Raw genomic sequence first — 14208 nt, 5'->3', positions numbered from 1 at the left:
AGGATAGTGGAGGGAAAGATTGACTTTTTTGCGTTTTAGCAGTCATAGCAGTAGGAGGAGGCTTGGGATGAGTAATAGGGATGTGGAAAGGGAACAGTCATACGGAAGAGTTTAGAAAGGCTTCTTTTGGGGGATCGGAATAGTAAAAAGGTATGAGATGGTGCAAGGAGGGGTAGAGTAGGGAAGAATTTAGAAATGGTTATTTTAGGGATCATAGTAGTGGTATGGGATAAATGAGAAAGCAGAGGTTGAGGACATATTGATAGAGGTATAGGGTGAGAAATAGGGTAGTGCATTGGAAAGTGTAGAAAGAGGTTTGAGATGAGTCACAATATACTGAGAGGGGTATAGGGTAGTGAATTGGATATGCTGAATTCAAAGAAAAGTAATAAATATATTGATCCATACGCACATGGAAGGTATATAGATCCATAAAGGAAGCCTGTATATGTAGATTAAAGATGCATTAAATAAAGTCCAGCTTTCAAATGTTCTACTTTATAATGTATTTTATTTGTTTATATATAATTTGTGTAATTCAATAGTGAAGCAATTGTAGATAAATAGTTAAGTTAAAAGATTTACTTATTTATCCAGTCACTTATATCACACCAATTACTAGGCCAGTCGTAATGAGCGCCCCAGACAGTCACAATGTATGTGCCTTGAACCACCCGGTGCCACCTTCCAATGAAAGAATCACTAGTTGCAATGTAGTTCAAGCAAGAAATGCAAATAAGTTTATCTTCAAAGGCTAAATGAAAAGCCTATTTCATGATAACCTAGGCAACAGTTGCCCAAACTAACTTTTTCAATGAGAGGTGAATAGGTAATAGCCTACGTCCAGTAACATGTTGGATTCTGCTATAAAAAAAATAAAATAAAAAAAACTATGGATATAATAAATAAAATAGTCTGCTAATAGTTCAGCAGTAAGCAGACAAGGCACGCACTCAACAGCAGCAAATTCAAAGCCCAACATTGCCAAGTTATAACCAGTTCAAGTTAGGGAATGCTACTAAAAATCTTTTCTACCAATTCACAGAAGAAGTAGAAACATAGGGTGTGCTGGGATATATAGGAAGCATCAGCCAGGTGCCTCTAGTTTTCACCTTTAATTTTTTCTGGTTTTGAGCAAATGTTGCATATTTGATGTTAAACAACATTTCAAGAAAACACGACACTCAACTTCAATTGTAAAGTGTGGTGCGCCAGTATTTTGCATGACTTTTAAGTGAGGGCATACATTACACTGGCAAGATACCAGTAGCAGACTGGTTCAGCAGAAAAAGGTCTGAAGACATTTCTGCACAAACTAGTCTCCCATGGATATAAATTATCGGAAACTAATATGACATCTGGCTTAACGTGAAAAACTAGAATTTCACAAATTTTGTTGGCATAATTAAAACTTGACAGACCCACATTCTTCGCACATTTCGCAGATTAAGTTCCTCTGCCCTGCAACAAACACTACATTATACTACAGATCGCTCCTTAATCTGTTTTGTGGTCAGACCAAAGATGGTGTAAACAAATACCTTGCTTTAGATCGGTTTATCACGGAAGGAGATATGCATCTACCTGTTGTGCGTGTGAACAAAGGTTGGAGGAAAAAATTGGGTCACTGATTTATGGGGTATGGTGGTTACTGAGAAAGGGTAAATTAAAAACACAGGTTAGCAAAGAGAAGTGGAAGCCAACTCGGAATTACTGTGTCCAAGACAGTGACAAACTTAGTGACAATCCAAACAAAAATGATAAGCAAATAAGTCGCTTCTGGAAGACATATTCACCCTCAATAGAAAGTGAGGTCATCAATCAGTTCATTAACTGATAACATCACAGATCCATACATCAAACTCAGGTAACTACCGAACTATTGCTCGGATTCCTCTCACTTTGAAAGAAAAATAGAACAGTGCAAAAGAAAAAACACAATTTATCTGCAGGCCAGGTGGGACACAAAGCCATCTGGGTAGTCTGAATGGATATCTTAGATGCAGCAGATGGAGGGTGCTTTTTGGACCCTAGGTCAAGTTCAAGGCAGTGGACTATAGAACTCTGTTCTACTTGCTTTTCATAGCAAGAGTGGCAGGTGGTGTTCTTGAATGATTTACAGCCTCGCAGATAGTACTCCCCCAGATTCAGCGTGGAGTGTCTGAATCAGCAGGAAACAGGCTACAATGTGGAGTTACACAGGTGTAACCACTGTTTGTTATTTATTATTGGTTATTCATCCATCAACTCCAGAATTAGATCAGTGCTAAACTAAAATCAAACAGATCAACAAGCTAATCTCAAGTTAGAAGAAAGCGGGGGCACTTGTACTATGTATTAACAATAGACATACATTAAACTCAATTTCCTGCTGCTACATCCTTCTGAGCAAGAGCTAACCATCTCTTCAATCTACAATTCATGTCTTATTGGGCACCACTATGGTTTTTCACCACAAAACGCAATTATGAAGTCTTGGCAAGGGCCAGTCGTCACCACTAACTTAACAGCTGTCAATAGTAGAAGCACTAGTAAATTCAGACCAAATAATTACAGACTACCAATGGCCACCAATCTTTGCTCAAGCTCCTGAAGGGAACGATCCGTATGTTGCCCCAGGAATAGCACTTTACATACCTTGCTTCACCACAAGCTTGACTCAAACCCCAATGCCACCACCACAAAGGTCTGGATTTTCAACTTGCTTGGGCTTGCCTGGTTCTTTCAAGTAGCTACATTTGTGAAATGTTTTGGCACTCTGTCAAATACCCGTGTCCTATATAAAATGAAAATATGAACAATTTGAGAGAAGTCAAGAAATGTGGTGGACTCCAAGAGAGTTGGCAGTGCAGGACATGCATGCAGACTTCGCTCAGTTAGGAGTGAGCTAATGCAGTATCCAAACACGGTGGGAAGAGATGCTGCCAACATAAGGCACAACTAGACCCTTGAAACTTAGGGCAGATAAACACAGTAGACATATGTGAATAGGTGAGTGTAGAATACAAGAATCAGCAAGAGGATGAATAAGGGATATACAGACTTGACCTTAACAAGTGGCATGTATTTAGAAAATTAGAACTCCAGATGGCTTTGTTATACTGAAGCCCTCGAAGCAACTCACGGGCAGCTCATCATATCAGCTAAAAGCAAAGTACTATACTTTCACCGTCAATTAAGCCACCAACAGCAGCAGAACGTTTTAAAGACTATCTGCCACTCCACTAGTCCGCCTGCCAGGCTACCCTATTCCTCACACTTTAGAAAGTCCAATGCCATCAACCTTTTCTTCATTGAAAAAAAATACAAAAGATCCAACGGCACATTGACGATACCAAGCCTGCCTCATCTATCACCTTCACTCCTCCCAGTAAGATCAGCAATAGCCAGCCTTTAAAAGCCTACCTCTCACACATCTGGCTGAAACATTAGCACTTCAAAGCCATTTCCTAAGAAGATTATGTCTTACCATTTTTCATTTCATTATCTTTATTTCGACTTGAAGTCATAAAAGAAATAGCAATACATTACAAAACAAATCTTTACCGATTATAAAATTTACAATCACAGTTAAAGATCATAACAGTTTGTTCATTTATACATTAAAACAACGGGAATGCAACTCCTAATTTAAAAAGCCTCTAGCCCCATTCACTAAACATTGATGGAGCAAAACTCATTTTGCCACAAGGCATCTTCTGATGTTCCACATAGTAGCTAGGAATTTATTAACAGCAAAAACAGTTAATGGGGATAGGTCAGTTTTTAGTATTTGGTATGAGAGTGAACAGTGCCTAATCCCCCAGTTTCTACATAAGGGAATGATCCACTTCTTCCTAGGCTTTGAACAGGAAGGACAAAAAAAACATAACATGGATATCATTCTCAAACTCGTCAGAGCAAACTGGGCAGTTTTTGCTGGTAGATGGATACCATCTACTAGTAAGGGCTCTTATTGGTAAGGAATTATATCTCCATTGGAGAAAGAGTTTCTTTAAACCATTATGGCTAATGTTGTCCAAGACAGTCTCCAACTTATTATAATCGTTCGATGTTATAAAGGTGCTGGACATTATCCCCATTTGATCATTCAGTAGGCTACTAGATTAGATTATACTCATAATACCGATTAACCAGGTCCTTGTGCGATATATTTCTACTGGCCTCTTCCGGGTTAATCCACATCAAAGGGCAGCCCAACCTCTCAAATTCCTGCTTAATATGTTTTAACAAGGGGAGTTCCCGTACAAGTGGGATTTGTAATAGTTCCTTAAGCTCTTGCCTATAGCTAAATAGTTCGGGGGTTACCCATAAACGCCTCCAAAAAGTTAAGGGGCTTCAGACCCAATTCCTCCTTTAATGGTCTTATTCCCAGATCAAGCCTGAGAGGAAGAATGGGTGAACTAATAGGCTAGGAAGCTAACTGCCTGAGGAACTTATTTTCCGTGACAGTAATTGCAGGGATACACTTATGTCCCCACAATTCGCCACCATATATTATAGCACCACGGGCCTGCATTTTATAAATTTCAAGGGGGGGGCCCAATAGGTTTTATCGTCGACTTATTCCACAGTTTAATAATCCCCCCAGCCTTTTGTATTAGCTTAAGCTGAGATTTAGTCTGGTGTTGAGCCCAGGTCATATTCTCGTTAAGAGTCAAGCCCAAATACTCAAACGTTTGTACTCTTTCTAGGCTCACACCATTTATAACCGGATTTGGTCGGGTTGACTTAGAGGGGTTAAAAATCATAAATTTCGTCTTGGCCGTATTTATTTCCAGCCTCCTATCAGAGCAGAACGTGACGAAACCCTCTAAAACTCGATGGATGCCCATAGGCGTTTTGGCGAGTAAGAGGGTATCGTCAGCGAACATAATAGCTGATATCCTTATGCCACCAAGCTTTGGTGCATCTCTGTTGGGGACCGCATTCAGGTGGGACATAACACCGTTTACATAGAGGCAGAACAGGGTTGGCGCCAAAACGCAACCCTGCCTAACCCCCCTGGCGACAGGAAAGCTAGATGACAAATTGCCTTCTCTCCTACACCTGACCTTTGCGAAATTATGAGTGTGGAGTCTTATAATAATATCCAGTAGAGGAGCAGGTATTCCTAGGTCCCGTAGGACATTCCATAATTTCCTACGTGGGACTAAATAAAAGGCCGCACGCAGGTCTACGAAGACAGTGTAGAGAGAGCCACCCTCTACCTTCGCTGTCTTCCAAAAAAGCATAGCCAAACTAAAAATCTGGTCGATGGTTGATACACTCTTTCTAAAACCTGCCTGAAACTGGCTCAGAATCTCTGCATCTTCCATCCAGTCCAAGAGGTGATCAAGGATCAGCCTTGCAAAAAGTTTTTGTTCTACATCTATTAGGCTGATTGGCCTATAGTTGGCTGGGAGCAGGGGCGACCCCTTCCTAAAAAAAAAAAAAAAAAAAAAAAAAAAAAAAAAAAAAAAATCGGGACTACCTCCGCTCCCAGCCAAGTATCAGGGACCGCCATACCACCAGAGATAGCATTAAAAATTGTCAACAAGTAGGGCACCCAAACCTTAGGTTCCTGTTTGTAAAGATCTCCCGGAACCTTATTCAGCCCTGGTGCTTTACCCACAGGGAGTCTAGATATCGCGAGGTGAACCTCGCTTAGGGTAAAAATAAATCGCTTCTAAGCCATCGGTACAACTCGGCAATCTATCATCCGAAGGGTCTTCCAAACAGGGGTAATCCCCTTTGTACAGGGTACTAAAATGATCTTCCCATACCTCTGGAGCAATATTTGAAGTTACTGCAGGGTCGGGGTCAGGTGAGCCTGTGGTCACAATCTGCCAGAATTTGCGTCTGTCCTGGACGGCTAGCGCTGTAGTTAACCTGGCCCAGTTCTCATTGCCCCACTCAAGCTTAGCATGGTGTATTAGGTGGCAATATACTTGCCTCCTTTGCTGGATAGTTTCCCTGCTTGCACTATTCTTTACTGCATCAAGGAGTCCGCTCTTTTCTAGTCTGCATGTCCTATTATACCAGGATTGCTTCCTTTGTGTCCTTTTCCCACCAGAACCTGGGGGATTTAGAATATCAGAGTCCTAAAAATAGTAATTTATTCAATTCTCCCAGTCTTTGAAAGATATCAGACACGGGCTGTTCGATAAGGACAGCCACATCTGCCAGTACTGAAGCAACCCTAGCATAAAGACCAGATAATTCCTCGGGGTTGTCAGCCAACTTATCCCATCTTACCCTACGTCTATTACTAGAAAGGGTAGCCCTACTAGATATACCAGAGAGCGATCGTAGTCTGCTCTTGCAGACATCTGGGACTAAAAAAAATCCAAAATCAAGGGATTATGGTCGCTCTCACCCCTAGGAACCACCCTAAAATCTGAGACTCTATTCCAGGCCCTGCACTGGACAAAAATGTAATCAAGACGTGCCTCCCTCCGCGCCTTATTAAATGTAGGCATGGAGGGGTTATCAGATTTTGCACGGCCGTTACAAGCCCTCATCGAGTGGGCAAGGGTCAAAGATGTAATTTGGACGGCAAGAGGAGTCCACACATCCGTGCCACCGGGCCTACAACTGGTGGAATTTTCCAAAGATCATCCTCCTCCTGATTTATACCGTCCAACAACCCTTCAAGCAGTTCGAAATGGGAGTAGAAATCACCTCCCACCACGAACATGATACCCTCTGGGATTCTAGACAGGACTGTGGACAGCTCTTCTATTGCCCCTGACTCAGCGGAAAGACTCACAGGTCTAGAATAGACATTGACCATAGCAAATCTAAAGCCAGACCGCCACTCCAGAAACACACACTGAACATCATCAGTCTCAGTGTCCAGGACTGTGGGTCTGCAGCCCAAATGGGTTGCAACCCAGATTGTTAGGCCCCCCGACGGTCGGCCCTTTCCTCCCCACCTAGCAGGGACTGAAAAAGAAGCATATCCCAGACGGAATAGCTCTTCCCTTGCCCATGTTTCCTGGAAGAAACAGATATCATGGAGATCTATAAAAGATCCCCATTCAGGACAGGCCAGCTTGTTACCAAGGCCTGCTACGTTCCAGGAAAGAATTTTAATACTGGAGGGCCTGGGGAGGTATCAAGAAGTTGGACGGGAGAATGCTCATTTCCTGGGTTCACCAATCGGAAAGGCGATTGACCTCGCGGTGAGTGCCCGATGCAAGGGGCAACAGCCACTGCCCCCGACTGCGCTAGCTGGCAATTCCCTCCTTCAGTGCTCTTAATGCCGTCCTCACTAGAAAGTCAGTCAACCTGTTCAAGACAGCTATACCTATTAATGCATGAGTAATCACCTAAATTGGGAGTCTCATGCTGAATATAGCTAAATCTTCTGCCTAGAGGTCTAGGTCCCACCCTTGTCCATTCATCAGCAGTCCCTGGATGGTTGCGGAAATTACATGGGGGATAAAAAAAGGAGAGTGGAAAAGGTTGAATGGATGTACCTTCCTTACTACCCAGCCAATTAAAAATGTGGGAAACAATTTGTGGATTTCTAAAATGTACCAGAATACAATCGCCCCTCAATTTCTTCTCAGTATGTCCTAGCCAAGTTACCCTCCTAACCATCAACAATTCACCTCTCATATATAAGGTTTTTAAAGACTTATAAGTTTCTAATACAGAATTTTTGAGCTCAGGAACACCAGTTAGGACAATTACATAAGGTGCGACCTCTGGAGGAAGGTTTACTACATTTTCCCCGCTTAAGCTGGGTAGGTCTTGTGTATTACGGCCACCAGTGTCATTCGGGATCTTCCCTAGTTTGATCACATTTGAATTATCTACCGGGTTAGAATTCCTTGCACCGGAAAAGGGCTGACCATGGGAGGGAAGTGGGGTTACAGATGTACCCGATAAAATAGAGTGCCATCCTATCGTAGGTTTTGTGAGGCCAATAGGATTAGGCAAGGAGGAATCAGCAATATTTGTTAACACCACACTTAGAGTGCATCCCTTGGACCTCAGGCAGATCTCAATATCCCCTGTGACCAATTCTATTTTATTTAACCTGGCATCAATAGAATCAAATCTAGCCATCAGGGGGGCAAGGAAATCTTTTAAGACATTAGTGATGACATTAATGAGGTACTCTCCACCCCCTCCAAGCCCCACTTCAGAAATACCCAAAAGAGGATGTGGTGAAGAGGATATTTGTACCGGGTCAGGTGGGACTGGGGTAGGATTAGAATTTAAAGTTACCAGACTATCCGCAGGAGGAATCATAGTTGGTGGGTTGCAACGAGGGCAATCTATCTTAGCCCTTTTACCTCCCTTAAGCTTCCTCACTCCCTTCCTCTTTGGAACAGCACCCTCCAGAGACCCACATGCAGAAGATATCTTTAAGTCACTCCCGCCTTTATCAGTCAATACAACTTCAGAGGTAGAGGGAGGAAGACTCTCAGGGATGGGTTGGAGTGAATCTCGGCGGGAGGATGTGCTAGACCCGAGTTCTTGCAGGACAGAGTCTATTGTTTGGTCAATACTGTCCATGAGAGCAGTATGAGAGTCATCTAAATTCTCGAAGGTTTTGACAGTTGACATTAGACCCAGAGACGATCTTCTAGTACTTGCGATCCCATCTGACAACCGATTTCCAGAAGATCCAATTCATTGTTCACCACAGAGAGAGCCCTAATAAGAAAATTATCAACCATAGAAACTACTGGTGTGGCTTTGCTTCTCATTTCCCTTGAGGACATCACCTAATGGTAGAGAGTACGGGTAAGAGGGGGGGCCCGGTCCGGTCTTGCCCGTGCTTGAACGGGCTTAAACGGGCCCGCCCTTTGCCCAGGCTTCGCCCCGCACGCGTCCCGCTCACGCGAGACTGGGCGTGGCTAAAATAGTCGAGAGGAGGAGTCGGGAAGAGGACCCAGGTGCGATAACTGAAGAATGTGCAAGGCACGCTGGTCCTCGCAGTCCCAACAATGAAATGTTCCTTTTAAAAACACTTGTTCGTGAACAGCAGCCGGTCAGCTCCTCCAGGGCAACCCCAGCGAGTGGAAGATTAAAGAGCAAGCAATGTCCCAGCCTACGAGCGGCACCATTGTCTTTCATCAAAACACTCTTTCGGGATACTCTTACCCCTACTTACCATTCTAAATGCCTCCCTCACTCAAGGCATCTTTTCAGAAGCTTTCAAGAATTGCCAGATAATTCCACTCCTAAGAAACCTACATTAGACTGATGACTTCATGAATAAGTGCCTACCACTCACCTACTGTTAGTCAGCAAGATCACTCTACAGTAAACTCCAAGATTGCAGCAACACTAACCATCTGCGGCATGGACTACCAGTCTGGCTTCAGATAATAGATGCAGCACATGGACCGTTCCATTACACATTGTAAACTATGCACTTTTGACCACAGATGAAGACAACCTCCATCTTCTCATATTTCTGTAAGTTGCCTTCAACAGACTAGCATCCTTCCCTCGAGTCACAAATGAGATTCATCAGCAATGTCTTACTGGTTCTCCTCCAACTGACACCAGTTTTTTCATAAAGGCAACTCCGGGTCACAATAGACCCCCATCACATGTAGAGCGACAGAGCTCTATATTGTCTCCTGACAGCTTGAACCGCTACACGAAGCCTCTTGGTGGTCTTCTCACAGATAACACCAATCTGCTCATGATACACAAATCTACTTAAAAGTCTCCTCTGCTTTGGAGATGCAACGCATCAAACGCTGCTTACACATCACCTAGACCTGCCTAACTGAAGCTCAACCCAGAACGCCTGCTATTAGCCTAGAACAACAGTCAAGATACAGTGCAAACCTGTCTCAATGATATGACCCTCAACTGCTTTAAACCCAAACTCTCACTGAATCCCAAATCACTGATTCACCCTGAACACCAATCTCTCCCTCGAGGAACATGGTACCAAAAAACACAAGGATAGCCTGGTACCTGGTCTCCCTTCTAAAGAACATCAAACTGTATCCTCTAGAAAGGAACTTCAGAACCACTGTTTGAGCCCTTTAAGTCTATTATCTGGATTTAAGTAATGAAGTACTCCATGACCTCACAGACTCTACATTGGCACCCCGTAGGGGCATCACACATGCTTCAGCACATCTTATCCACAGCCTGAAGAAATATAATCCCATCACCCCAATCTGATGGAACTCCTTTGGCTGACATTACCAGCATACACCATCTTCAAGACCAGCTGCATCATTTGCAAATCTATCACAACCAGCACTCCTGCTGATCTTGAAGGCAAGCTCACCCTGTATGTTGGTTCTCAGCATACCTGTATTTTTTTTTAGTGGGAATTTAAGAGTCAAATATGTTCACTTTCAGAGTTCTGATGTGTGCAGAGCACCTACCGGGAGCTGTAGATCACATAACTAACTACATGACCCTCCTAACCAACCCTTTATTTGATTAGAGAAACCACTTTGGAGAGAAAGTGCTGCTCTGCTACTTTAAACCACTAGTCTGCCTTCGTGTATTTTGGAGTTCTTGTGTTCATTTTGATTTGTTTGCATATTTTCCCAATGTCAAATACTGTGACATTTCCTACGATGTGGCAGTTCTGCCTGACTTAATAGTTTTGAAAACTTGCCCACTGACTCATTAACAATGAGGGGTATAAAACACACTTACACAACAGACCTAAGCGGTCCTAGGGCAGAATTCTAGTTGGTTCTGCGTCTATTTGCTTTAACTATAGCTGCATCCACGATGACGAAATAATTTGCAAGGTGCATAAAGAGAGACCTGTCGCAGAAGGGCAGCGCATGAACCCTGCTTAGGCGGTGAGGATGAAGGAAACATGCTTGTAGTGCAGGAATTCACATAAGGTGGAGGAGCTGAGGGCTAGCACTCCTGATGTGGATCGGGTATACAGATGAGAGGGTGGTCTCTGGATGGATGAGGGAGTGATCTACGGATCGGTTATAGAGATGAGAGAGGGTGGTCTCTGGATGGATGAGGGAGTGATCTACAGATCGGTTATAGAGATGAGAGAGGGTGGTCTCTGGATGGATGAGGGAGTGATCTACGGATCGGTTATAGAGATGAGAGAGGGTGGTCTCTGGATGGATGAGGGAGTGATCTACGGATCGGTTATAGAGATGAGAGAGGGTGGTCTCTGGATGGATGAGGAGTGATCTACGGATCGGTTATAGAGATGAGAGGGTGGTCTCTGGATGGATGAGGGAGTGATCTACGGATCGGTTATAGAGATGAGAGGGTGGTCTCTGGATGGATGAGGGAGTGATCTACGGATCGGGTATACAGATGAGAGAGTGGTCTCTGGAACGATGAGGGAGTGATATACTACTATTAGGCATGGCGCAAAGACGGAAGAAAGGATTGGGTAACACTTAACGGGGAAATGGCATGCTTAAGCAGGAAAGTGCAGAGGATTACACAAGAACTACATACAGTACGGGACGGTCGAAGGGCCACGGTGACTGCGGGCGAGGATCTTCAGACTCGCTACTCGGGCACATTAACGGGGGGGGAGCCGCAAATGGCGGGAAGACGACGTGAGCTCTGACAGGAATGTCACCCGCCAACGAGCCATTCAGTCACGAGCAGGAGCGCCTAGTGCCCCCTGCCCCCGGCCTGAGGAGCGCCGCCTGCCCCCGGCCAGAGGAGCGCCGCCTGCCCCCGGCCAGAGGAGCGATTAGTGCCCCCTGTCTGAGGAGCGCCGCCTGCCCCCGGCCTGAGGAGCTCTTCCCTGCTCTTCCTGTCCGCTCCTCCCGTGGTACACCAGCAGTAGGTTAATGCCCCGCTCCGGCTCCCTCCACACCGGCCTGTGGCCCGGCGAGTAACCTTAGACTCCGCTGAGGAGACGAGGTCCCTCCCCCGGCACCTGTCACTTTCCTCCCCAGGTGCCATTCTCCCTTTCCCGGATCCTTGCCGCCCCGCAGCCTCCCCTCTCCCGCCGGACCCCGCGCACCTTGTGGCAGTACGGGCAGCTGGTCTTGCTGAACACCACGACCCGCTGGGCCTCGATCATGCCCCGTACGCGGCTCCTCAGCTCCACGCGGCTGCCGGTGGTGGGCGGCATGGCTGTGGCGGCTCCCTGCTCTCCCTCTACCCGGAACCCTGGGCTCTGGAGAGCGTGGCGGCGACGGAAGGAACAGGCCGAGTGAGGCAAGAGCCGCGGTCGCTTCCTTTTCCACCGCTCCCGCCCTGCGCGGCGGCTCCTCCTTCCAGGCCGCGGCCCTCCTCCTCCGCCTAGGCCCGGCCCCGTAGCCCGCTCGCCTCGTGCTGTGCCCGGCTTTCCTCACGCTCCTCAACTGTTATCAACTTTACAAACAATGTACAGAAAAGAGGCGCAACTAGAGCCAAATTTCGGGGGGGGGGGGGGGGGGGGGGGGAGGGGGATTAAGAAAAAATTTCGGGGGGGGGGGGGGCTGAATCTTTAAGCAATAGGCAGAGTGGAACTGCAGGGGCTCTTAGAAGGGGTGAAACAACAGCAAGGCCTCATTAACATGCAAATGGTCTTTTAAAGACCTGTGAAGTGCTCGGGTGCGGCTGTGTGGGTGCCCGGGAAGCTGTCTCATCCCGGGCTGCCACACACGGGGGGGGGGGGGGGCGGAAGCCCTTTTAGTCCAATGGGTGTTGCGCGCCTGGTACAGATGGTTATTCGGGTTCGTTTTTAATTTTTTTTAGGAATATCCTCAAGCGCTGCTAGTCTATTTATAAACATTAGAGCGCTAGACGGGGAAAATTCAGCTAACTGGTATGTATGTAGAAGTGCACAAGCGGCCAAGGTATCTGATTGCTTATGTGTGCAATTTGTATAATTTAATTGTAATTATGAGTGGCATTCAAGGACTTTGAGTGACACTTTATCGCGAGCAAAAATCAAGCAATGAAAACGAGGAGAACATGTAAATATAAGAAATTACACCCATCTGAGCAACGAGAAATTCTAAAATCTTTAAACTGCTGCAAAGCCCCAGAAATGGAAGGGCACTGTGGGACCCAACTGTAGCAAACAAGATTTTAGAGAGTAGAGACCCCGTTGCAGATGATCTCAGGTGTCTGCTAATAATTTTTCAAAATTGCTCAGTCACTACAGTCACCTGACTCGTGGACTGGGAGTGCTACCTAGTCCGCCGCCGCAGCATCGGGCAAGCCTCAGGAGAGTGCGAGGTTGAGGCACACAGGATGTAATTTTTTCAAAAGACTTTAGCTCAGCTCCTAGCTCTCTAAAGTAATCAAAATCAATATTACTGTAGGCAATAGGCCTGATCAGTTTATTATGAAAAGCTATGCAAAAACATGAGGTTGGATGTATTGATTGTGAAAAGCATATGTTAAAAGTGATTAAGGATATAATATACGTAGATTGCTATTACACTGCAATAAAGCAAGCAGAGTTATTTTATTTCCCAGAATCTCACATATTACCACAGTCACTCATATTTGTTCTAGTGATCAGCTTTGTAATACACAGCTTCCAAGTTTTAAAATTGCTTATGTGTGACATTTGTAGGGTTTCAGTGACTTATGAGTGACACTTTAGTGCCAAATGTGTGACATTTCGAGTGACACTTTCTTGTGAGTAAAACAAAGCCATAAAGTCCCTATAAAAGATGAGTATCAGATATGACTCATTTTTGAGCTAGGAGAAGTTCTAAAAAGTTATTCAAAATACGGAGAAACCCCTATGAAGGAAGGTCACTGACCATGATTAGGGAGGGAGGAGAGCTGTATCTGACAGTGTGGTGCGACTGTCTATGGGGTCACACTCCAGACAAACTTACTTCAGCCAGGTTAGCCTTTCAAAGCCACACACATTTGAGGACATTCTATCGTCTTCTTGCACCAATGTAAAAATGGCCCTCTACAGAACCATCTAATGCTTTGTCCTTGCCCCGGAGGAGGGCCTGTGCTGGGTCCATATCAAATACCAATGGAAACTTCTTAAAGAAAAGGCTGCCAGGAAAATAATTGTCATTGATGGGAGTGCGTGTGGGCCACAATTACAGTGATCTATGCTGCTGTGCTGTCCTTCCTGTGGTGTCAAGGGACATGCATGACTGTGCTCACTAGTCTGACAGCACAACTACACCACCTAAAATCTTGACATCAGTGCTTTAAGTGGGAGGAAAAAAGTGGGTGGTCTCTAAAAGGGGCATGCATGGCCTATTTAATTAAGCGTATGGCTTAACCACATAAACTAAATTTCTGTGATTTCCATAGTGTGCCGTCTGA

The 14208-nt window shown here is 45.1% G+C and overlaps 1 protein-coding gene across 1 annotated transcript in view; it reads right to left on the bottom strand.

The window, feature by feature from the left end:
* Positions 1–12255, bottom strand: part of TXNRD3 (thioredoxin reductase 3) — a 108822-nt gene extending 96567 nt beyond the window's left edge. The window contains exon 1 of the mRNA XM_085624416.1: positions 11939–12255. Coding sequence (XP_085480542.1) covers positions 11939–12049 — 111 coding nt within the window. The 5' untranslated portion in view covers positions 12050–12255. The remainder of the gene's footprint in view (positions 1–11938) is intronic.
* Positions 12256–14208: the final 1953 nt, after the last annotated feature.

Source organism: Triturus cristatus, chromosome 9 (genome assembly GCF_964204655.1).
Source record: "Triturus cristatus chromosome 9, aTriCri1.1, whole genome shotgun sequence".
Classification (NCBI taxonomy): Eukaryota; Metazoa; Chordata; class Amphibia; order Caudata; family Salamandridae; genus Triturus; species Triturus cristatus.
The sequence above is the reverse complement of the archived record's forward strand: the minus strand, read 5'-3'. Positions and strand labels throughout refer to the sequence as shown.